At 40.9% G+C, this 26494-nt stretch overlaps 2 protein-coding genes across 9 annotated transcripts; one reads left to right on the forward strand and one right to left on the reverse strand.

The window, feature by feature from the left end:
- Positions 1-420: 420 nt before the first annotated feature.
- Positions 421-14781, forward strand: LOC5518731. 4 transcript variants are annotated; one of them, XM_032363383.2, is made up of 17 exons: positions 421-550; positions 853-988; positions 1487-1573; positions 2139-2381; positions 2528-2567; positions 2885-3215; positions 3721-4666; positions 5035-5169; positions 5589-5716; positions 5893-6162; positions 6593-6737; positions 7041-8581; positions 8676-9072; positions 9586-9846; positions 10288-10590; positions 12765-12860; positions 14135-14781. In XM_032363383.2, exons 2-17 carry the CDS (start codon positions 895-897, stop codon positions 14200-14202), a joined length of 5085 nt encoding a protein of 1694 aa, XP_032219274.2. In that variant the 5' UTR covers positions 421-550; positions 853-894; the 3' UTR covers positions 14203-14781. The 4 variants fall into 4 exon arrangements, with proteins under 4 accessions (XP_032219274.2, XP_032219270.2, XP_032219271.2 ...); XM_032363379.2 differs by lacking the exons at positions 12765-12860; positions 14135-14781 and adding an exon at positions 11604-12383; XM_032363380.2 differs by lacking the exons at positions 12765-12860; positions 14135-14781 and adding an exon at positions 11604-12383 and having other exon boundaries at positions 8679-9072.
- Positions 14668-25924, reverse strand: LOC116602182 (ankyrin-1). 5 transcript variants are annotated; one of them, XM_032363388.2, is made up of 3 exons: positions 25796-25924; positions 17133-19841; positions 14668-15043 (listed from the first exon to the last, which is right to left on the reverse strand). In XM_032363388.2, the coding sequence occupies exons 2-3, from the start codon at positions 19774-19776 to the stop codon at positions 14997-14999; spliced, it is 2691 nt and encodes an 896-aa protein (XP_032219279.2). In that variant the 5' UTR covers positions 19777-19841; positions 25796-25924; the 3' UTR covers positions 14668-14996. The 5 variants fall into 5 exon arrangements, with proteins under 5 accessions (XP_032219279.2, XP_032219277.2, XP_032219281.2 ...); XM_032363386.2 differs by lacking the exon at positions 25796-25924 and adding an exon at positions 24520-24855; XM_032363390.2 differs by lacking the exon at positions 25796-25924 and adding an exon at positions 24520-24855 and having other exon boundaries at positions 17105-19841.
- Between the last annotated feature and the right edge of the window lie 570 nt (positions 25925-26494).

Here is a 26494-nt window from a genome sequence, read left to right on the forward strand (position 1 = left end):
ATGCAAGAATCAACAAATTTGACGATTATCCAATAAGAAAAGACCGGGCGCTCCTGACAAAACGCATATCATGCATTTTCGCGTTTAATTTTGCAACATCGAAAGTCAAAAATCGAAAAATTAAACTGACGCCAAAATATCATATTTGCATGTTAATTTTTCCGTATTTTATTGTTTTGTTTATTTCAATATTATATGGTTATTTTTCGTTAGATATTATTCACCGCTTCAAGTATTTCTTATACCGATTTTCTTGACGAATCAAAACGGTATGCTGCACTGCCTGGTAATTTTAATGAGGTTCTCGAATTTGTAATGGTCATATTAACGAGGTAAGAATAAGGCGAAGAGACAAAGCATTCAGTTCAGGGTCGCTGGCTCATCATTAGCTACCTGTTGCTCTAGGCTTTTTCGTTTGTTTTTACTCATGAATCATGCAACACCAGTAAAAGTCATACAAGACCTGACCTTAAGCGCTGGGCAAAAAAATTACCGCGTTGTTTTTGTTAATGGTGAAAGAAAATCAAAACATGGGATCATAGAAATTAAGGTGAGAGCCACTTTATTTGTTATATGAATTTTTGGAAGTTCTTGACCGAATTATTGAAATTTAAGTGAGTTCTTGAACAGATAAATGATAACAGTTTTATAACGATTCTTCATTTCAAGGTATTTCATCTCGCGGATGATATTCCACCTTTCACTTGTGTTTCTTAATATTTCTTGTAAAGAAGATAGAAAATCGTTTAATTAAAGCTGCCATCATGAAAAGTCTAAAATCTATCAAAAACAGTTACAATAAAACAGGTGCGTGCATTCTATCTCCTTAATACAATTATTTCCCTTTTCCAGGCTTTAAAAACATCTTACTAAGTTATAAGACAAAATATAAATATGTTGACGACTTCCGTGTTTATAATCGTCGCGATTCTGTATCCGTCGATGGAAGGAAGACATCTCACGCGACCAAAGATCAGTCAGCATAAAGGTTCGTATTAGCCTAAACCTTCGGTGATGTATATGTTAGAAATAAGTTGTGTCCTTTATTGCAATAGTTTGTAGTGAAAAAGCGCACTGAATCCTCGCTTTGTTTATAAAATCACAATCATGGACAAATGATGTCCAGTGGTTCAATTATTATTGACACTCCAAAATAAACTTAGAAATGCATTGTGGCTGTGTACATTTGTTTGTAGTACGAGAACGCATTTTCTATTTTCATATTTCTATTTCACAATTCTAATGCTATGTTAGAATTATAAAATAACAATCAAAGACAAAGAATGTCCAGCGGTTCAATTATTAGTGACGCTCCATAAAAACTTAAAAATAGGTTGTTGCCGCTGGATATTAGCTTATATATGACAACGTATTACGATTAAAATGACAAAATTCCAATAAATAATTCTGAATCCCCGCAATCAAGAACAAGGGATTTCCCGTTTGAAGTGGCACTTAAAAATAAAAGCGTGTATTCTTCTTTCAGATCTTAACGATTACAGTATGGATAAAGAATTTGCGAGGACGACCAAGAAAGCAGAGATAACAGGCGAGCTAGAAGTTAATGGGACAAGTGAGTTGTTTTCCTAAAATTGGATTTTTTTGTATTGCTACACTGCACCACGCATGTTGTGATTTGAGCTCTGAAAGGTAAAGCAACATAAAAATCCTGTTTATGTTGCAAACCAAAGCATACATAATCATGCATATGTATCGGGATGCATCATCTTTACCGATGTGGCATTTTGAAAGAGCCTCAATACTCACCATGGCCCGCATTTCCAGTTGAAAGGCCTGATGGCAGCCCTGTACAAGTGACCCATTGATGGTGTGACTGTTGGTGGGAGAAAGGCTTTTCCTATACATGAAGGCAAATATGGTCTTCTTCTTTATTTTGTTTTTTCTTTTCCTTGTTATTCTCTTTTTCTTTCTTTTCTCCTCCTCATCCTTCGTCTTCCCCTTATTCTCATCTCCACGTCAAGGATGGCCAGGTGTAGTTTTTGCCAAATTCCTGCAGTTAAACTCTCTATACGACGACATTTGGTTTTGTAGAATGTGCTGAAGTGTGACACTGAAGCATTGAGCATGACGCTCAATGCAGCCGACTCTGTCTAGTAAATTTCAACCTTTCATTTGAGGATTTGAAAGCATGGGCTGCTGGCGGGACGCGTGGGCGCGTGCTCTGACGTCACTCGAAGGCGAGCACCCCCTCCTTATGGACCCAAACTACAAGACAAGGACCTACGCCATGTTCAAGTGCGCACGCGCAGCGCTCGATAAGCATGTGACCATATTTGGTCTGGAAAATGGAGGCCAATGCTTTGGCACCAATGAGGGAAGCACGAAGCTGGCAACATATGGGCCTTCTAGCGACTGCAGAGGTATTGATGATAGTTGACTCAAAACATTTATGTCTCGCAAAATGGAGGTTCTACTTTGCCTAAAGATTGCGTAACGTTGGGTGCTAATGATTAACTAATTCCGCATTATTTTTTTCGATTGACTTATTCTTGACTGATTTCAACAGTTAATGGGAAAGGAGGACCTTGGAGTCTACAAGCATACAGGTAACGTATGACGAAAATAGCGATATATATCATTATCATCACTGCCGTCATTGTCATCATCAACAATGTCATCGTCATCAAGACTACTGCCAGAAACAACTGCAACAACCAGTACTATCGCCGTTATCATCGTCCGTAGCATCATCATCATCTTCATCATTACCACCACCACTATCATCATCATCATTATCGTCGTCGTCATAATCATCATCACCAAAATTATCATTTGATCTTCAACATCATCACAATTGGCATTATAGTGTTCGATTTAATTGTAAGGGAAGGACTTTAAGACTCGATATACCATCTTGTCTCAGATTTCTTTCGCGTCCTGCCGCTCAAGACAGCGCGTCCTTGCCCATGGCAGATGTCGACACCTCTCCTCTGCTGGACGAGAGTACAGAAGCACCTCCGCGTACGGGCCCCACCATAACCACACCCGTGAAGGCGGTAGAACCTGCCACAATCCGCCCTCAAGGCGGCGCCCTGCCCCAGACGCCCGTGAAAGGGAAGCAGAACAAGCGAGTCAGCGATAACAAGGAATTCACGCATGCAATGCAGGCCAGAAGACCTACTCTTGCTATGACTACGTTACAGTGGTTGAAGAAAGCGCAGCACGACGCAATTGAGGCGAAGGTCGCGGCTGAGGTTGGTGATAGCATGTATACTCAAAGGCTATCAATAGCGACAATGACAATAGTTGCATAAGGTTTTCCGCATCTTAGCGTAGCAAGCACAAAAGATAAAAAGAATAAATTGGCCGTGTGCGAGGATAGAAGATGTCGCGCGTTTTGTTCTTTCTTTTCCCAGACCCTTTCTTTTCCCAGGCCCTGGATCTTCTAACCTGCAAGAAGTTTTAGGGTTTGCCTCATACTGACGTGTACGAACTACTTCAAGTATCAACCAAGAGCAATATTCTTCGATTGTATGAAGTGCACTAGAACTTACCATAGTCTTTTGTGTGTGTTGGGTTTCCATTGAATAAATGAGATCAATGTGACATATAAGTAAGGAGATAAATGTTATATTATATTCTATTTTAGGGGAGAGGTTGTATCATGGACATGCTAAAAACACTGCCGCAAAATCGCAAAACACTGGTATTTTTCCAAATTCCCTTCAGTTATTCAACTGATGGTTTATGGTTTCCTAGGCACAAGCTGCATTTCATTCCGCGCAAGATCCTCATGTACAACTAGATGAAGATCACCCACAAGAACACCCGCATCTCCCCGCCGCACATCCCGTTAGCACGGGACCCCTTCCGCCCATTCATCCATCACAACATCGACCTCAGGAGCACCCTCATCTTCCAGCTGCAGCAGGTAGAGGGGCGACAGTAAAGCTTACAGGGCTGCAAAACCGTCAACAGCAGTTGCAACAGATACAGGAACAACTTCAGCGGCGCAAGCAACTACAAAAAATGCAAGAAGAATTGAAACATCGCAAGTTACTCCAGGAACAGGAAGAACTGAAACATCGTAAGTTACTCCAGGAACAAGAAGAACTAAAACATCGCAAGTTTCTCCAGGAACAGGAAGAGTTGAAACATCGCAAGTTGCTCCAGGAAAAAGAAGACGAGATCAAGCACCGTAAACTAATCCAACAACAAGAAGAACTCAAACAGCGCGAACTGCTTAAACAGCAAGAGGTAAAAAAACAGCAAAAGCTACTCAAACAACAAGAACGTCTGAAACAGCAAGAGGAAATAAGACATCGCCAGTTGCTTAAAGAACAAGAAGAACTAAAACATCGCAAACTACTTCAGGAACAACAAAAACTGCAACATAAAAAACTTCAAGAAGAAAAACTAAAACACCAGAAGCAGGAAGAAGAGCAACAACAGCTACAACACCATAAGCAGGAAGAAGAACAGCTGAAACATCAGCAAGAACAGCAACATAAAACTGCAACGCTAAACAGCCACCAGGAACATCAACCTGATAAATCCCTTCATGCGCTGCCTGGCACGTTGGACCACCAAGAGTCCACGCAACACTCACAAAAGAGTAAAGACTCTCCCGTCCATACGAATATCAAGCCGTCTGTCATCGTGAACACGTATAATGGTACGAAGACAAGCGCTCGGTCAAACATAGGTACCGCAAGGCTGTACGTGTAGTTCGCCATATACCGCCTTATTCTTTCGTGCAACAAGTGGAAAAGGTTAACAGATTGCAAAGTGATGCATCGGGAAATTGAATAGCCAGACCCAGCTCAAATCATTGATCATTGTTGGGCAATGTAATAACAAGCCAAATATCTCCTTCTTGAATTTGAAAAGTTTTAATCATTTGAATTTCCAAATGTTTAAAGGAATGTCCTACAGATGCGATGGGCATCACTAGTTAGTAAAGCTGTGAATCTTGTTTGTTGGAGAGAATAAGGCGAAGCATATATATGTGTGTGTGGCGTTTTCTTCGGACGAGTTCTTTCAATCGTATGCTTAAGCATAGTCCTGTTCTAGGTGGGCCGGTGACCCCTAGCAGCGCCATCCAGATGGACATGCCCATAGCTGAGGAGGTGGTGCCCCCTCCTAAGACGACTGAAGAGATTTCCGCAGACGACAAGCAGCAAGACGAGTGCTTCTGCCCAAACAAAGGTTAATCATTAACGTTATCATGTCATCTTAAACTAAACACACACCGCTAATACCGTGATTCTCTTCTAAGAAAAGGGATCTTAAGATTTACTCCGACAACGGCTAGGACAACGACATCGGAAAAATGTGTTCGCACTTGGTGTTCAATTCCAAACAAGTCGCAATGGAATAAGTAAACAGCTGGGCTAAAACAGATTAGAATAAACTAGGGACAGTCTCAGTATAAACTAACGTAGTTGAAGGAGTTTACGTGGCAAACGTTCGCGTCCCCAATTGACCCTGAACGTTGGAGTTTTCAAGTCGTCAACCACGTTGCCGTCCTAGTTTCTTAAGGTCCCTAAAGTAACTAGAAAATACCGTTTGGAAAATAGATATATTTGATTCTTTGATGATAGAATAATACCCTTTTTTCTTATTAGTTTGTGATGCTAACGCTGACCTGGCTTTTGTAATCGACGGCTCATCTGATATACCACAGATGTATTTCTCACATGTGCTGGATTATCTGAAAGCGCTGGCCCGGGGATTCAACGCATCGCAGACTCAGGTGAGACCATCATTTTAATCATCATTAATCATCATTACTATCTTTCCCCCTCTTTCCACTGAGAAGCAGACACTCCCCATGTCTCAACCGGGAATCAATCCCGTTTTATCAAAGGTAAGAGACCTCATAAGCAACGCGATAATACTCTTGGCCACCTGTGATCACCTTTTTCTCAGGTCAGCCTGATGGCGTACGGTGATGATGCCACTGCTGCCTTCAACTTTGGCTCCGTCAACACAACGAGCGAGATCGATGACGGTATCGACGCCGTGAGCTATATGGGCGGGGAGCCCAAGACCGGTAATGCCCTGTACAAGGCTAAGAAGGGCCTGTTTGAGGTCTCCAGTAGGCCTGGTGTAAGTCACGCCTTAGTGCTGCTCACCAGTGGCAGCGCATCGGATGAGATAGGGCCGCCAGCGCTGGAGCTCCGTAATGCCGGTGTTAAGGTGTGAATTACATTTTTGTCCGGTGTCCGGGACACCGGCGAGGTTAATACCAATATCAATTCAATCGGATTTTTTAATTAAATGATTTACTAAAGATTCATACAATAAAAATGTAAATGTCTAGATTTCTGTATAGCGCAAGTTAACAAAATAAGACAAATAGACTTTATGCATGGGATTCGCATCCAGGTATAAAAAAAACAATTTTTTTGTTTGAGAACTCTTTATCAGTCTTTATTAACACCTTGAGAAGAGAACAATCGCAGAACAATCTGTCATTGTTTGTTGAATATCTTTAATTGTGGATCTATTTTCTAATGAGTGCAACATCAAAAGAGTGGGTAATTGTGAATTACTTGTTAAATGTTGGTATTTGCGCACACTTCAATCTGGCGACAGTTGAAAAAGGCACATTTTATGAATTATACAGGTTACGGCCATTGGATTAGGAAAGCTTGCAAACGTGAAGGAGTTGATCGAGATAGCTTCAGAGCCCAAGTCTAGTCACGTGTTTACGGCATTCCTGGACACGTTACCAGAACGCATGGATGAGATCGTCACTGGTGTTTGTTCAGGTCAGCAAAATACATCATTGAACATAATACCCCTGGCTTATATACACCACCATACATCATTTCCCAGGCTTATTCATATATACATATATTGAGTCATTCCTTATCTATTAGCAATATTTTTGCAGGATAGACTCTTCAGACAAAGTCTGGTGCCATGACTGAGATTTGGTGTTATATAAATTGATTAACAAAACGTTTTGATCATCACCATACCATGTCGAGGCCTGTTGTTTCCTTTTGGGGTTTATTCCCTTCCCAACCACTTTGTTCAGCTAAACGTAATGGTTATTTGTCTTTTTTCAGACGTTAAAGGAAATTTGAGGGAGCGTAAAGAGCCGTGCTTCTGCTCTGCAAATAAGCCTGCAAAACAGGACGAGACTCTAGAATCTTCAGAGCAAGAAATAAGTGAGAAGAACAAGCCAGCAGATGACAAGACTGCAAGCGAACCAAAGAAACAAGAGCATCCTAGCTCTCAAACTGATACTAATCAGAAAAAACAGGACGAAGAATCACCTACAGTGACAGTGACATCAGATGGGGAACACACAACAGTGAAGGTCCTCGATGCTCAAAGCCCTACTCCAAAAGTAACGATCAATGGAAAGACAAACGACGGGAAATCAGCAGATGGAAACACAAAGTCTCAACAAAACACAACATACGACATTACTTCAGTCGACCCCAGCTTGAGCAATAAGCTGAAGAATTTAGACCCTCAGAGCAATGAGGAAGGAAAGAAAACCGAAAACCACACTCAGATTACAATTAATAAGAGCGCTAAACCGCCAGCGACAAACGATTCCACTGACGGGTCTCAAATTTCTATAGCGCAACCTTCCACACCGCTTGTGAAAGAAACGGGTATGCACATTACTCCAGTAAACCCTCCTCAGACACCTAATTCTCAACAGAGTAAGCAGCCTGTAAATAAGGTGGAAAACCAGGATAACTCGGCGGAACAAAGCGGCCATCACACGGAAAATTCAAACTCGGTTCAACAAACCAAGCCTACCATTGACAGGACGTCAAACTCTGACTCAAAACTCAGCAAAGCTAGCACTGATAGTCAATCTGGTAGCGAGCAGCCAATAGCAAGTATTGAGCCTTCTAAGCAGAATACTCCCCCAGCCAACAAAACAGAGGGCTCTCCTCAACCAGAGAAAGAGAAATCCGAAACTGGTGTCCCGAAAAAGGACAATAAAGATGGAAATACGGATAAACCTGCTGGTGATCTGATGACTAATGTGAGTGCGTCGTCGGCGCATGAAGTAAATGTAGGCATATTGGGAAAGTCAATTGGCGGGAAAACTATCGACAAGAAAAAAAATGATGACAGTGATTCTCATAATGTGAAAAGTGGCGGAGAAGCCAAGACTGCAGAAGTTAGCCAGAGTACACAAAAGGATGGTTCGGTTGGATCCCCGAGTAGCGCAAGCGGAGGAAAGCCTCAGGGTCAGGACCTTGGGCAGGGACAGGAGGGAAGTGAGGAGCAGAAAGTAGCAGAGGAAGAAGCCAAGCCACCTGGAGACGATCAAAAACAGACACAGGAGCGGCAAGGTCAGACGGAACAGACCCACGGTCCGGATCCAGGTGAAGTTCAAGGTCAGGAACAAGGTCAGGGTCAGGACCAAAGTCATGTTCAAGGCCAAGAAGAAGGTCATAGTCAAGATCAAGGTCAGGAGGGTACTAACCAAGTGCCACCGCAGGGCGAGAAGACTCCTATATCACCGTATGATGAGATAAACCAGCAGCTACAGAAATTACAAGAGCAGTTGAAAGAAGAGGCTGCCCAACAGCAACGCCAACAACAAGTGCAACAGCAACAGCAACAGTATCAAGATACGGTAAGTGCTGTAAAACTGATTATTGGGCGTGTAACGTCAAACAAAGGTTTGATTGGTGTATTTTAAATGTTTATTTCTATCACATTCTATGTAGCAGGTTTTCCCAAATACCGCCGCAGCAAACAACTGGAACAAAGAGATGGCACCAGGTTACGGCTACCAAAACCAGCAGTCTTCAATGTCGTCCATGCAGAATAATTACGGTAACTCCGATTCCTCTCCGATGTACATTCCTGCCGGGTATGAAGCACCGGAACTAGCCTTGCAGGCTATGAGTGGTCAGCAGAGTTACCCTACTGTACAGCCAATCAGCAACCAGGACACGTTCGAACAGACGCCCTCGATGAGAGACCAGCAGGGGTTCACTGCAGAGCAGGCGCAAGAGCTGGCTGGGATGGGGGCAAATGAACAGCAGGAAACTCCCATAGCAACAGAGATGCTGATGAGCAAGCAGCCAATATCGAGTAGCGGGCCTACGGTTAAACGCGAAGGTGCTAATCATACACACCTAGATAAAAGTACTTGAGACGGGCTTTTTTAGTATAACTAACTAAAAAATGATAACGCTTCTTCCCTTCTCAAAATCGTTTAAGTACTCACAGATTTCCAATTTCTCAATTATACTATCATTCGTTAACATAAGGAAAGAACTTTCCCTTCTCTAATTGCTTCCAGGGTCTTCCCCAAGAAGAAACCTTCTCTCGGGGGCGTCCAAATTAAATTAGTCCTAAGAATATTTCCAAGAAATTTTACATCTCCTCTTTACTTTTTTTTACTACTTGCTTAAATGAGAGCACTATAAATGCTTGCATTGTTGCTGCACCTGAACAAGGCTTCTGGCTATAGAAGTCGAATTGACTGTTTACCACGAGCCTTTTATTCCATAGTTTGCAATTGCATAACAGCTCACCTAAAAAGATTCGCCGAGTAATAAATTACGCGACCATAACAAAGACACTTTCCACTTTTTTCTTTTCTAAGCTCTCCATTTATTCTTTTTTTAGATTGCAGTGTGAACCTTGGGGTTGTTCTGGACAGCAAGACAACTGCATACAGTTCCGATGATAACGCCAGAAAAATGCTGCAATTTGCCAAAAAAGTGACCCATCTGTTCCCAGTGTCGCCCGAGGGGAACCGGGTGGGGATGATGGTGTACAGTGGCTCACCCAAACTGAAGGTCGTCCACTTTGATCATTTTCTAGACCAGGACACCATGGATAAGGCGATTGATAGCGCGAGCTACCTCAACATGGAAATCAAAACAGGTATTTTTTTCCCATTGAGTGGTGGTTTCCATTTGAGGTAGAAACACTACAGCCTTTATAAGCTAAGTTAGGATAGCACAACTTTGTAACGAGTGTAATGTGATTGTAATGATGCTGGCTGCTACTCCTGCTAATGGTGATGAGAGTGATGATGATGACAATAGTAAAAAATATGAAGATGAAAATAATGATGATAGTGACAATTACATGCGACAGATTGGCGAAATTCCTCACAAAATCACAAAATAAGTGCGATGCTCGCCAATAATAATCAAAAGTGTCTTAGGCATGCTTGTCTTCTTGCTAGTAACTGCAAGTCTTGACTACGCCTTGCTTGCATCTCGCTGCGCTAATGTCAATACATACATACATAATGAGAATAAGTTTGATATTTTCCATAAAAGTAATTTAAAGATTTTCCTCTTTTTCTTTGCTTTAAAGGAAAAGTTCTAAACTTTGCGCAAGAGCATCTCTTCTCGCGAGTACCCGCTGGCAAACAGAACGTTTTACTTCTCATCACGGACGGCGTCTCATATGATGACGTCACGAAGCCGGCTGTTCAGCTCCAGCACAAAGGCGTGGAGATATTCTGCGTCGGTGTCGGTGACAATGTCGTCCGAAAAGAACTTGAAACGATAGCCTCGTCGCCACAGTCGGATCACGTGATCATGACGTCATATAATATGTTAGAAGCGACTCTGGAGCAGATCAAACAGAAAGTTTGTTCATCAGCGGCCAAAAAAGGTAAGACCGCTGAATTTTGATTGGAGACAGGCAAATGTATTTCATAAAGACGAGAAGAGTTTCATGTTTACTATGGGGCTTTCATGTTTTATTGCTAAAATTCAAAATTTGGATAATGTACTTTTTGTAATTATTGTGATGTCTTGTGAAAAAAAGCGTACAACAGAAGTTCTTTTGAGGCTTTCGCCTTCTTCAGCTGTTATCGGACATTTATTCGACATTATTCCTTTTAGAATAAAAGACTTAATCTGCAGAGATACCGACTAAATGTTTGAAGGTTCAAACGAAGTAAATACATATTTGGCATACAATCAACTCCCATATTTGATAAATGCAAAGTTTGAAGTAGGGCTCAGGGGACCCGAATGTTATATACTCCAATCTAAAAACAACTTAAAAAGCGAACATAGGCAACACAAACGAACGAGCAATCGCACAGCAAGAAAACCAGCGCAGCAACGCTACTTGACCGCTCTACCTAAACATGCATAAGTCAATCTCATTGTCTCACTGAATAACCCCAGACCTGCCACTTTACCCCCATACAACAAGTCCAACATCTGCATCACTCCACGTGCAATTTACCCCTATTAACGGAACAAAACCGACCAGCAACCCTACGGACAAGTTTTCACACAGCAAATGAAATCAGAGCTGAATGCTTGGGCTATAACTCTACGCCCATTTGCCCAAGCAAACAATTCTCCTAATCGAACAAGGCCAGACGAGACAGGCAACTCCACGGAATAAGCTATTTAATAGCAAGAAAATGAGAGCACCAACGCTGCGCTAACTCAACGCCCACATGCTCAAACAAAAGCATCGAGTATTCTCATAGTCTAAGCGAACAAACACAGACAGATAAGGCGGACGCACAGCCACGGACAAGCTATCACATGCAAGAAAACAGGAGCCAACGCTGCGTTAACCCTGTGCCTAACTGCCTAAACACAAGCACCAAGTGATAAGCACGAAGACGCCTCTCTAATGCACGGCCTGTTGTTTCTATACAGAGAACACCCATCGCGCCTCTAATCGCATGCCACACGACTGTGACCAAGCCGCTGACATCGGATTTCTAATCGACGGATCACGGACGATAGAAGTCATGGGCAAGGGGAACTTTGGGACCATCATAGAGTTTGTAAAAAACGTCACGAAGATGTTCCCGCTGTCTCGGGATGCGTTCAGCGTGGGCGCTGTCGTGTACGGTTCCGAACCTTCCCTTGAAATACCACTAGGATCGCATAATACTTCAAAAGGACTTCTTAAGGCTCTCAGTAAAATCAAATACCCCGGAACTGCCACGAAAACCGGAAAGGCCTTGGAGTATGCTAGACTTAACTTGTTCGGGTCCCGAAACGCCCGTCGGAAAGTTCCGAAGATACTCGTGGTATTGACTAAGGGTTCGTCAAGGGATGATATCCGAGAAGCTTCCGAAGATTTACATAGGGACGGAGTGCATGTCGTGTCCGTCGGAATGGGTCCGGTCAATGATCGGATGGAGCTCGCAAATATGGCTTCATTGCCAAATAAGGATAATATTGTTGTTTCTGATTACTCGAAACTGTCGTCCAATGTAAATAGACTGCGCGATATCATCTGCAAAGCTACGAGAAAACAAAAGCTCGATATAAAGTGATGAAACCTTAGCTTTAATCAAAATATTTATATATGTACACATCATTTTCTTTATATTGCATCGCATGAAACAATTTTATAGAAAAAAGTTCTATTTTCCAATGGCGCACGCGTACGACGCACGAAATTAAAGGAATGAAATATGCACAGAATGCAAAGCTCTGTTAAAAAACCCTGCACATTCGAAGCCATATATTTTGTCTGTATTATGCCACCCCCAATCTCACGTGACCTGTTAAGGCTCTGATGTTGTGAGGTCTTGTTCGAATGCAATCATGAAGAGTTAGGAGGACGATGTATTTCTGGACTATTAAGTTTGTTTCCAGTACTAAAACCGAAAGAACTTTCATGCATTTATCATGTAGACATTTGGAAACACATTTGTTTGCAACTGCGCTTTCTTGATATGTAAACCACACGACATTCATTCAATCCTTGTGTATGAATTATGAGTGCTGTGCGGTTCATCACGGCACTGTGTGTATTACCTCCTTATGTTTTATTTTGTCATCTTCTTAATAATTGCACTTCAGGAGGACATTGTAACGCATGTAAAAAACGCACGAAACCGCTGTACAGAATTGACATCGTGCATGAGGACCTCGACAAGAAACGGACGATCGCACGCTGTGAGTACAATACGGTTTTGTTCTAACAACTAAAGGAATACTAGTGTAGGATCCAATATATTTCGAAAGGGGGAGGGAGTCAACAACATATCATAAGGTGGAAGGTAAATTTAAGGGTTTTAAGATTTTATTGCTCCCATTCTCTTCAAAAATTTCAATCCAAAGGATTGGAGTTTTGGGAAGGGTGTGGTCGTTTGGTCGGTCCAGCGACAATTGTAAGAATTCATCCTTTCGGCGCTGATAAGCCACGTGCGTTTTACGGGGTCAAAGTCCAACAAATCGTAAACATCCCGCGAAAGTTAGGACAAGTGGCGAAGAAGCGTATGCTTCGTACGAACAAAATGGGGCACAAAGTATTGTTTTAAGGCACCTGTAGAAATGATTCTAGATTCCCGCAGTTATGAAGGACAAATGGCCCTGTACTATTCTTCCATTTCTCAAGGAGAGAAAAGAGAAACAGAAAGGTAGAGAGAATGAGTAATAAAGCGGTGCAAACACGGGAGATTGCACCGCTTTATTCATTCTTTCTACCTTTCTGTTTTTCTTTTCTCTTCTGGAGAAATGGAAGAATAGTACAGGGTCCTTATTGCCATTTGTCCTTCACAACTGCAGGAATCTAGAATCATTTCTACAGGTGCCATGAGACAATGCTTTGTTGTCACCATTTTCTTCGTACGAAGCATACGCTTCTTCACTTGTCCGAACTTTCGCGGGCTGTTTACGATTTGTTGGACTTTGACCCCGTAAAACGCCGAAAGGGTGAATTGTTACGCGCGCAGGTTACTTGTGGGCCTGACCCACAATGCCCGGCGGCGCGATGGGAGAGGGTTTGGAGAAGTAATGTTTAATTACGCTGTATTTTATCTTTGAAATAAATAAAGTCTTTCCCTTGTAGAGGGACCCGGGAGGGGGGGGGGGGGGGGATAAGCAGGCAAATATTAACATCACAAATACACTCATCCATAACTATTATTATGGACGTCGTAGTAGCTCGTCGTGCCAATAACCAAAGCCATAAAGTACCTAAACACTCGGAGTGCCCTCAGAGCACCGCAAACGCAATCAGCACTCAATCAACACCGTCAATCATAACCAAAAAAACATTTAAAAGTTCGCCTTATGTATAATATCTATAAAATGTAAGCAAACCATTTGAAGTGACAGGTAGGATTTGGCACGTCCTGGTTCCATTGATCTTGTAAGAAGAAAACCAGATAGACCTAAAGCAGTTTTCTCTACATTCTTTAAATCCTCCTCCTCGTTATCTTTTTCAGGGAGCCCACAAAATGCCCAACGGCGAGGCAAGCTTTACACTATAATGGCGGATATGTCTCATCGCTAGCGGTTTGTAGAACAGCTACCGTCCTTGAACTTGCAAGTGCCCCCCACACGATGCTACAATAAGAGGCGATAACGAGATAGCTAAAAAGTGTTTGAGGCGCTGGTCTAGGTGTCACAAGCCTTTTAGAGAAATTAGCGAGGAAAATATGGAGGGCACTATTAATAATTAAAGAAACGCTGACCACATTTCCCACCATTTCTTCAAAGTCTAGTTCTCGTTCAAGCCCGCTCCTTAGTCGACGTGTGTTTTTTTTAATTACAATTGTAACGATATTTGGGCACTGATACTCAAGAGTAGAGTGTACTTCCTTAGAAAATTGTACAAATACCAGCATATCGGGTCACTTCAAATGCATCCGACAGCTTCACTTAAGAAAAGCTTTTAAAAAAAGCTGCTAAATTTAGTAGAATTTTGTACCCCAAACGCTTTCTAAATATTTTAAACGCTACAACTAAGCGTATGATATATTGTGTAACATTTGACTATTTGTACTTGTACTTGCTATGTAATTATACAAATCATATCGGAATTACCAAAAATTGCGAATATCTAGTCCAATAAACGTTTACACAATTTGAATAAGTCAATATGGTCTCTGCTATCATAATTTGGAATAATAAATAAAATCTTTCCTAGGTGGTCTTATAAGCCAAGTTAATAATAACGGTTTCCTATTCTGCAATGCGAGGATGTGACTAAGGGTGTTAGGAATAGTGAGGTTGCGTGGGGCTCATGGGGTGCCACAGCTGTTGATCGCAGGCTCATGCGGGCTTCCGCCATTACGCATGCGTATTTCAGTGAATTGAGTTGTTTTTCACCGCTCGTCCGTTGATATGTCCATCTGAAAAATACCAGTGTTTAGATGAATAAAAGCTAGAAGTCACACAGTACAAGAAAAGATAAAAGAATTCGGTTCTTTTCTAAATTCCCAAAGAAAAATATACAAAATGGAATAATTCATGCACGAAACTCTTTTTATTATTATCATATCCATACCTGCCAACCCTCAGACCGGGAGATTTTAGGGGGAGGGGAGCGGGATATATCAGTTTGATAAAATATGATAAATGGGTACCCTGTGATCGAAATTTTCGAGATGTTCCCCCACAATAACTTTGGAAAACTTTTGCGATAGTCCTGTGGTCTACATGAAACGCCTGCAAAAGGCTCATCGATTATTTAGATCGAAAAAACTAAAAACGTCATAAACTTGGGGAGGGGACGAGTAAAATGTCCTTTTTTCCTTAACAGTTACTGTATTTATTTTTTTTCCAGGGAGTTGCAAATTCCAGAGGGGTGGGGTGGGGGGTCATACCTCCGACCCCCTCAATAGTGGGGTATGGATATTTTCTGAAACTTACACATTAAAATTTTGTCATAAACCGGGAGATTTAAGGTAAAACCGGGAGCGGGAGATTTGATAAAAAAAACCGGCAGAGTTGGCAGGTACGCTTATCTATTAAATTAAGAAATTATTTTTGCAATATGAATTAGATGTGGATGAAAATTATCAAGATCATGCAGTTGTCAATGGAGTACGAAGCTGTACGAAGCATTATCTCTCATTTGCTACATCATGCCAATCAAACTACTATAGTCGTTACAACAGCGTCATAACAATTCGCTACTAGCGCAGTAACATAAAATTGTGTTACGCGCTTGTCACACCTGTCACGCACCACGTGACGGCTTGTTTCCTTGTTTCTATGCTGACCGACTTTAACATGTGTCTCGCGTCTCAATGCGCAAGCTTCATGCAATGGTCAGCACTCCGTTGCATATTGGGTACCCTGCGGTCTGAGCTTCCCCAGCATTAGCATATTTCTTGGAATGGTTGTCTGCAGTTATCTGCGTTTGTGGAGTGTATTGTGCAAACTTGCATTACACTGAGATACCCAGTAGAATGAGTTTTATTTAATGAAATTCCCAGAAATAAACACGAAATAAAAATCAATTATCAACAATAATAACTGGTAATTACGTTTACAATAGAATAGCTATCGAATTACTTTGGTGTAAAACTAAGGTTGCGCCTACTCTTCATCTCGTGGAAATCAGATACTCTAGCCCACAGGATTATCGCGTTCCCTATAGGCTGGAAAGAGCTAGATACTAATAAATCCCGATTCCAAGAACATTTCGGCTAACATAACATTGTTTAAAATAAAACAACATTCAAACAGCATATATGGTTTATAAATAATAGGTTCTATAATTTATGAATATTTCTTATAACGCTGCCGTAACGACGTTCAGAACTAAACAGCACCTCCTAAAATTCCTTTCATAAAACTCCCAAATGGACTTTCCCAAAAGCAGATTCACTTCTTGTGTCATTCTTTTTATCTTAACAGCAAAAAACAGAAGACTCTTAGCAACACATTACACATTTTTCAATGTTTGTTGCGGAGGCCGGCTCATGGCATACCGTTTTGTACCGTTTAGTATATCATAACCAATGTGCGGTTTTGTCATGCACTAAGTTTTTTTTCCTATCACAGTAGGTGTCTATTTTTCAAAACATTACTGGCTACATTACTAGGTAAAATCGCAAACTCCAACTGTTTAAAACGGTGGCGCCACGATTTGAACGAATTTCTCCCAATTTCTGATTATATTGGAATTGTTTGTAACAAGAAATTATCTTGTGAATAATCATTGTGATATATTCTCCTTTAGAACATTTAGAACTTTATCAACAGGGGCGGATCCAGAATGAAGGGGGTGGGGGTATCAGCCCCAGAGGGGTAGGGAGGGAGGCATCAAAACATAAGGCGGGAGGCATTTTATTCATTCTAGCTCCCAAACATTTTATTGAAAAACGGGGAAGAGGTCTCCCTGACCAAACCTGGAACCGCCACTGGCCCAAAGTGTAATAGCAATTCTGATACTCCAAACGCACCTGCTCTACATAATAGCACAATATGCACCTTGCTTAGCTGAATCCTCCTCTGCGTTTATTCCAAAGTGCTTGAACAGCAGTCCATTAAGATATTGCTGCATGTCTTTGTTTCCTTCTTTCTCAGCAATAGCGATGGCCGTGTCTCCGTCATAGGTTCTCTTCACGATGATGTCCACACCGTGGTTAAGTAAAGTCTCTGCTTCCTTGATGCCCCCATCCTTAGCCGAGTAGTGCAGCGCGTTCCAGCCTTTCTTATCGACTGCGTGTTTATCCGCGCCCTTCTCGATCAAGTAATCAATGACATCCGAGTGTCGATGCTGGGAGGCGATGTGTAGGGGCACAGATCCTTCGCTTGTAGGGCAATTCGGCGGTGCACCCAGTTCTACTAGTTTCTTCACGGTATCAACCTTACCGTCTTGACAGGCATAATGCAATGGGTTCCATCCTTTAGCCTCTGTTGTGTTGACGCTGGCGCCACGCTCGACAAGATACTCCACGATGTCGGCGTGGCCACCTTTGGCTGCATAGTGGAGAGGTGTTAGACCAGTTGTGCTTCGGACGTCTGTAGCGACTCCATGCCGCATTAAGGCCTCGACGACGTTTCTGTGTCCTGCTAAGCAAGCTATATGAAGGGCATTTAACTTATCAGGGTTTTCCTGAAGCATGTCTGCTCCGCGTGACACGAGTGGCGTGACAGCACTAGCGTGACCGCCTTGTGCAACGATGTGTAATGCAGTGCAGCCATCGTTTGTTTGTGAGTTAGTGTCAACCCCGAGCTCCAGGAAAAGCTCCATGATAGGCACAAAGCCATATTCTGCCGCCAAGTGTAAAGCGTTGAATCCTTGTCTGGTCTTAGTGTACTCATCTGCGCCTTTTGACATGAGAAGTCTGACAGTCTCTAACTGGTTACTCGTGACTGCTAAATGCAAGGGCGTCAACCCATCACGTGTTGGACAGCACGGGTCCATTTCAAGTTTACATAGCTCCTTAATTACCTCCGTGCTGCCCGCCTGACTAGCAAAGTGCATACAATTCCAACCATTCTCGTCCAGCAAGTTGACATCGCCGCCATTAGACACCAAAAACTGCACCGTATCCGCCGCCCCGCCCAAAGCTGCAAAGTGAAGAGGAGACAGGCCCTTGTCAGTCGGAGCATTCACTTCCATACCGTGTCCAAGGAGAATCTCTATCACTTTATTCTCGCCGCTCTGGCTAGCGTAGTGAAGCGCTGTCATACCATTGTTGTCACTCACATGGAGGTCACCTCCTCGAGGGATGAGAAAATCCAAGACGTTTGCAAAGCCGCGCAGTGCGGCAATAGATACAGGGGTAAGTCCAGAATCCGTCCGCACATTGATGTCTAAACCTTTATGAAACAATACCTCGATGATATTACTATGGCCTCCTTTGCAGGCATGGTGAAGAGCGCTCCATCCCCTGCTGTCTTCAGCTTGAAAATTCCCGCCTTCGTTGAGTAAAAATTCTAGCACTTGTTGATGTCCGTGTCGTGCGGCGATGTGAAGTGGCGTGATTCCCGACTTGGAAGCCGCGTCAACTTTAACGCCTTTCTTGACCAAAGTCTTCAGCACGTCCACTGAGAGTCTCCCACCGTGGCAAGCGTAGTGTAGCACAGTCCAACCTTCCTTATCTGCAATGGTGGCGTCGGCTCCCTTCCTAAGTAGATAGCTGATGACTTCTGGGTGTCCGTGGCTAGCGGCTATATGGAGTGCAGTGGAGCCACGCCTTGTCTGCTCATTGATGTCCACAGAAAGCTTCAAAAGCATCCGTATAATGGGGATATGTCCGCCGAGGGCAGCAAAGTGCAGGGTAGTCCACCCAAACTCATCCGATGAACGCACGTCTGCTCCTTTAGAAACAAGATAGTCTACGGCTTCTGGATAACCATGACAACCAGCGATCATGACAGGGGTGCACCCCCCCTTGATTCTTGAGTCTGCCTCCAGGCCGCTGACCAGGAGGGTCTCGATCACGCCAACTTGACCACGCTGGCACGCCGAGTGAAGCGCATTCCATCCGTCTTTGTCCACGGCATTTTTGTTTGCGCCCTGCTTGATTAGAAAAGTGACGGCGTCTGAGTGTCCGTGCATGGCTGCAGTATGTACAGGGGTGTTGCCATCATTAAGGCAAACCTGCTCCTTGAACCCATACTGAATAAGTACGTCAATCACCGGCACGTGACCAGCCTCGCTTGCTAGGAACAGCGCGTTGCGTCCATTCTTATCCAAGGCGTTGCCATCAGCTCCGCTATTTATCAAAAGATCGACTGCTTTCTCGCTTCCTGAGACTGCAGCTAGGTGCAGTGGCTTCGTCCCGTCTTTGGAACGAGCATTAGGGTTACTCCCATTTCTAAGTAACGCTTCCATAACGTCGGTATGTCCCCCTTTGCTGGCCCAGTGCAACGGGGAGTACCCATCACTATCCACTGTGTTGACATCTGCGCCAAGAGTCAGCAAATACCGTACCGTGTCAAGATTCCCGTGTCGTGATGCGATATGTATGAGGGCCATTCCATTTGATTTAAAGTTGATGTCCGCTATACTAGTGACGTATTTCTTTATGCTGGGGATGTTGCCATGCCTGACAGCTCGTTGCAGTTTGGCATGTGTGTTTATTTCTACTCTAACTGTGCCCTCCTGTCGCGCCGTAACCATGTTCTAGGCGCATTGCACTCTTTCCTCACGGGGCTGGGAATCAAGCATCCCTTGCGAGAACGATTCTGAGAAGAAAGTGAAAATGTTATTATTTATTTATTGCAAAAGAGCTTGTGGGACAGCCCACAGACAGACTCATCAGCGCGCAAACAAATGTCAATCAAGCAGGGGCGTTGCTAAGGGTGTTGGTACTGGAGGCGTGAGTCTCTTCTTTGTAAATAATCGCATGTATAACTGTCCACCCTCCCCCACTTTGCAAATTCCCGAAGTCAGGGGCGGATACAGGGGAGGTGGTTTGGGTGGATATCCACCCCCCTTTTTCCAAAAAAAAGTCTGAGGGCGGGAGGTACTGTCCATGTGCCTTCGCCTGCTTGACTTTGCTGACGCAGCAAATCCAATTTAGTGCGAAGTATTGTTAGATCTATGTGATTTACCAAGAACCACTGGATCAGTTATAAGCCATCTATCTGGCCATTATCCACAGTAAGGGACTCTACACACCACCTGACCTTGCAAAAACATGTTTTTTTATTATGGCTGGCATTTTCAGAGTTCAAATCCTGGCTAAACTAGGCGACATGTCGAGAACGACCTGTTGTCGCTGCTACAATATTTGGCGCGCGCACGCTACAATGATTTTCGAATGCTGTACGCTTCATGTCGCACGCTCCTGTCTCCTAGTTTAGTCAGGCCCCTTAATTTATCTTATGTGATACACTTAGGCGAAAAATGCGTGTAAGTTCTGTAACCCAAAAAAAATGCTAAGTAAACTGTAAATTGTGAATGGTTGATAGCGGAGCGTGGAGTGACTATTTAACCTACCTACTTCGCCTCAGACTTCACGTAATAGAGATTCGTGATTTAGAAGTCACATATATAACCTGCCCTTGTTTTAGCAATTTAAAATTCAAGAAAAGCAAGACAAAAGCATTGATTAAGGAATAGATCATTGAAGCGAAGATCTTATACTGTATCAATTTACTCGGGAACGCAGAAAGGGAGTGAAAGTATTTCAATAAAAATAAACGCTTTTTATCTGTATAAGGCTATTGTTGAGAGTTGTTTTGAATTGAATCTGTGTCTAAACGCAATAGGTGGGCTTACAGTAATAAAATAGCTTCCTTTGTACATAGATCAATTCAATTATCACATTACAACATCGCCTTTTTTAGATTAGGAACTTTGACCTGTCTTTGTCTCTTTTCAGACATAGAAGAGCATAAATTAGTAAAATAAAGCGTCCAAGATCTCTGACAAGTAATAATGATTCGAAATAAAAGTCTTTCCCTTTTTGAAAAAAAAAAACTCCATTAAAAGTGGTATAAAAAGTGGTTGAATATTAGACTTTACTTTACTGCAATTTGTTACATCAAATAATACTATTATGAATTTGTAATTTTTCTATTAATAAAATAAGAAAGACATTTAAATAATAACTATTCCAGATAGTTCTGCATTTAAAGTACAAATAAAACAATTAAGTTGTACGACTTAATGCCGCACTAATATAACTATAGACTTAGGTCAGACTTAAGTTATTCCTAAATGAGTGCATATTTTGTTTTTTACGTTTTCTGCGACTTCGGTTGTTTAAAATTACTTTTTGTTTTCGAATTTATTCTACTGATAAATACACCAAAACATTATGCTGCTACTGTTGGTCCATAAAGACAATATCTGAATTGTTTTACTGTATTTTAGATTTTTGTACATAGATCAATTCAATTATCACATTACAACATCGCCTTTTTTAGATTAAGAACTTTGACCTGTCTTTGTCTCTTTTCAGACATAGAAGAGCATAAATTAGTAAAATAAAGCGTCCAAGATCTCTGACAAGTAATAATGATTCGAAATAAAAGTCTTTCCCTTTTTGAAAAAAAAAACTCCATTAAAAGTGGTATAAAAAGTGGTTGAATATTAGACTTTACTTTACTGCAATTTGTTACATCAAATAATACTATTATGAATTTGTAATTTTTCTATTAATAAAATAAGAAAGACATTTAAATAATAACTATTCCAGATAGTTCTGCATTTAAAGTACAAATAAAACAATTAAGTTGTACGACTTAATGCCGCACTAATATAACTATAGACTTAGGTCAGACTTAAGTTATTCCTAAATGAGTGCATATTTTGTTTTTTACGTTTTCTGCGACTTCGGTTGTTTAAAATTACTTTTTGTTTTCGAATTTATTCTACTGATAAATACACCAAAACATTATGCTGCTACTGTTGGTCCATAAAGACAATATCTGAATTGTTTTACTGTATTTTAGATTTTTGTGTGGGCTGAAACTGAGACAAATGTAACATGCAGGTACTAAATTACTGTTGTGGTGCTCTGTTAATGAAAGTAATTTTCATTTCGGTTAAGTCATCTTTCGGTCAATTAGAATTAAGATTCCAGCGTGATATATTACATCCATATTTACTGCTTACAAAATCATGTTATTATATTCGAGAAACCTTTTTAAGCATTTTATTTTTTTGACTTTTAAATGGAAAGTCAAAACTTCTTAATGAAGCTTTGAGAATGTGGTACGATGCGTTTGTGGTCTTAGGGTTGATTGATAAAGTGTTCTTAGATAATATTACTTAAGCTCCATCAATAAGGTGCCACTTAATGTATTTCTCTGAATTGAAATAACGTGTAAGAATGCTTTGAAATCACAGGAGGAAAACTCGCTTCCCTTCGGTCTGTCTTTTGCACCATTGATATTTCAGCATGCTTTTAGCAACGGTTATTTGGCACCTATCAGTATTGGTGACACTCGTGTATTTATACTCATTGGTGTAAGGCTTGGTTAACTCAAACTGTTACTGAATAAGGTTAAAACATCCTACCTCTGTCTTATCAGAAGGTGCAAGCCAATATTGAGCAAAGCGTTCACAAAACTCAGTCGCTTTCTCTTTCTCGTGGACCCAAAATTAACGAAAACATAAACAATCCCTGTTTAGATAGCAGGTGTTTTAAGGTCTAGGGAAATAAAGCTGTTAAAATATTTCTTCCTACAGCTGTTGAATACCCAATTCTTCAACGTTTTTCTTGGTGTTCTGTATTAAATGTGAGATTGTATTGATTATAGTTCAGCGAGGGCGCTGGAGAATACGTAAGTTGTTTTTATACCAGTCTCAGCCAAAATGATTATTCCATTTCGGTGCCAAGAACCTTTAGAGTTGGCTTACTTCATTTAATACATAATTTATAACTTCAGTCGGATGTTTGGGGTTTTGAAAAAGCTTGAGAGCAAACCTCTTTAACACGGTATTACGAAAGCTGACAATGTGGCAAGATAACTCGCACATGTGCTACAAATCTCATGTCTCTCTGACCTGTAAACAAGCTACAATACACACGAACTTTTAAATTTCTAATTTTAGCCCAAACAGTATGTTGAAAATAAACTCATCGAGCGGCAAAGAAGCAGCATGGCTTATTGAAAAGTACCGAAAATACACATTCACTTATTTACCTACTTAACAAAATGACCTTGGATAATTTTGGAAGAAGGAAACTCACTTATTGAATGGGAAGGGATGATTTTATTAGTTGCCCAAAAGGCTTCAAAGATTCGTGAAGTACGATGCACTCTGTGGTAATAAGCGGCGCCCTCTAGGGGGCGCTTTTCTGCCCTTCTATTTTCAAACAAACTCTATTCCTAACACGTTCTTTCGAAAAGAAAAAATCCAAAAAGCACCAAATTGGACAGACCATCTGTGCCCTATGTTTCTGTCTATGAAAATCAAATGATTTTTTGTTAATTTTTTGAGAAAAGAAGATAAGATAGGATATAAACTCATTTTTAGGTTATTCGTATTCACCAATGATGCAGAAAAAAACATGTTTTCCTCACAGTTCTACGAAACCTGACTATTTTTAGTCATGAAAAGGATTATCTGAAAATAGTATTTGATCTTCTTACTTAGACGGGTCCGCATTGGAAAAGTAATTTTAACACTTTATTATCTGAAATTTAGAATACTGCACTTGCGCAATTTTGGAAATATTTCATTGTTGATTAAAATAGGTGTTATTTTATTTTGCTGCAAATTTTAAGGCACACCTTATTTGGTTTCAAGTTATTTATGTATTTGTCAAGGTAGTCTTTAAAGATATGCTTTTCAAAACATTATTGATGTCCAATACAGATATACTCAGTTTTAACTCCATTAATTCCTGCCCTTGTGATGCTTTTTAAAATCAAATGCACTGCCTTCCATCCGCAATCCTTGGTAATAAACTTGATCAGAAAAGACTTTCCGGTTTTTCCGATATTAACCAATATATTATTATTTAATCAAATCAAAAAGAAAACGAATTTATATCGAGCCGTCTTCCCAATATCTGAATATACAAACAACCTCAATAAAAAATGTACTTCTTAAAACCATATTAAAAAGGCGCTCCTCGGTGACATTTGAGACAAAAAATGCCCAATATTAGAAGACTAACGAGTAAGGATTGATTTCTTTGCTATCAGAATGGTATCATGCTTGGCTAAAATTGGCTACTAGGCCCCTGGACAGCAGGCAGTTATGTTGACAAAATAATGCTTGTACTCTACCGCAAAAAACAGCATCATGTTTCTAGGAAAACGGCCTTTTTAGATGTAACTCACCAAATTGACGAAAGCTAAAAATCTAAAGAATACCCAATAAAGAAGTCAGAAGAACAAAATGATTAGACATGTAATGCTATACTTCGAATTCTAGATGAATATTTTGGTCCTTTCTTACCTGTTCTGAAGCGTAGAATTCTGACGGCTTATTTGCGGTAGAACGCAAGATATTTGTCATGTGTGCATGAAGTGGATGAGACGATTTGCGTCGGAAATTTATGTCAAGTAACCTGCAGTGTCCACGAGACCCATCCCTTTCCTTCGCATCGTGGGAATTGAATTCTAACCGAGAGGCTTACCAGTGAATATCAACAAATAAAACCACGCATGTACTAATAACCAATAACCGAATTATAAATGACTATAAAACTTCAATATTCACCCAAGGAATTCCCGGACGACTTGCGACAAAACCAAGCCGCTCCGTGAAATGGCATGGTAATATGGCATGTTCAATATGATTTTTTGATAAATATTCATATATTTCTTAAATGTAAATAATGTGTTGTCGATCCATTATTATGATGATAATCATGGAAAGTAATTAAAGTTAACTTTTGTTTTCAAGGCCTTTCTGGTTGTTTTAATTATTTCCAAAATTTGTTATGCCAACACAAAATTTAGAACGTGTTTCTAATTCAACTTTTCAAACCAAACCGCAACATTACAAGAGCACCAATATATTTCAATTACTGCCTCGAATTATGTCTTTCAGAATAAAGGTGCTTATTTTTAATTTTAAATATATACTCTCTATCCGTCTCAAAATAAAGACTCTTCGTTTAATAAAAATAAACCATGCATAATGCGTCAGTACTCTACGGAATTTGCATCAAATAATATGCCTTTTTCCGTCAAGTCAACTTTCCCCCGGGGAGAATTACTATAGGTATAATGATGCGACTTCTTCATTTCGCGAAATCTGATAATAGTCGTATTTTTTTCTTCTGATTCTTAATGGTATGCGAGATGGGTAAAAAAACAATGAATGCAATGAATGCAATTTATCAGTTATTGTTTTTGTAAATTTTTTGTCACAATCGATGTTGTCATGACATGATTAGAGGCTATTATTTACCCGGAGATCAAAATGGCAGATAACAAGTGTGTGATATCCTACGAGCTGACATAAATCATCATGTCTACTTTGAACTTGATGACATAGGAAACAACGTTTAGAAAATGATCTAGTTTGCTGAAACATTCCACTAAAACTCAAAACAGCACGACGAGCGAAAACGCGGAATTCCCCAAAAAACATTTTGTGATGATTTACGTCAATAATTCGATTTAAAGCTGAGACTGAGGTACCTTACAACATTTTGTTATCACCAGTTATCACTGGTTGGCATTTTATTAAAAATCATTCAATTGATTTTGACTATTAAAATTACCTTTTTCCGGGTGCAACGAGACTTCCGCCGGTCCTGTCAACAATTGTTCGTCCGAGTTGTTGTGTTTTTGAGGTGAACTTGGGGGTAATGTCGTCTTTGTTGTTAACAGGTGATCTCAGCTGGCCGCGTTAGTGGGGAACCACTTTGTAGGACTGGGAATAGCTTGTTGATAAACTTCAAAACAACTGCAGCCTTCCGGGAACATTCACAATCGCATCGAAATTATACAGGACGAAAACATCTAAGTCATTATCGAAGTCATCAGGGCCATTGCAGTGGAAAAGAAAACGTCCACAATCAGATTTTTTTCTGTCTCATTTATGGTCGCTACTTTGTTTTTAAGGCAATTAATTTAAAAGAAAAAAGAATAACTATTTATTCACTATTTGTGTTAATAACATAATCCTTTTTCCATTAGAATCCCTGACACTTTCGAACGTCAAATTTGTCGTTTTGGGAAGACAGATTTGAATTTCTTAATAAGCTGTGAATCATTTCTGAGCGGTAGACGCTTCTTTAGTCAAAACATACGACTTTTGGTTCTCTTAAATATATAGGCCAAACTTGATCTTTTTCATTAGGGACCGTTTCATTTTTTATCAGGGGGGTGCTGGTTGAAATTAGGGGGGGAATCACCCAAAAAATACAGGGGAAGGGGGGGGCATGAAAAATACACGGAAAAGAGGGATCACAAGAAAT

This window comes from Nematostella vectensis, chromosome 3 (genome assembly GCF_932526225.1).
Source record: "Nematostella vectensis chromosome 3, jaNemVect1.1, whole genome shotgun sequence".
Classification (NCBI taxonomy): Eukaryota; Metazoa; Cnidaria; class Anthozoa; order Actiniaria; family Edwardsiidae; genus Nematostella; species Nematostella vectensis.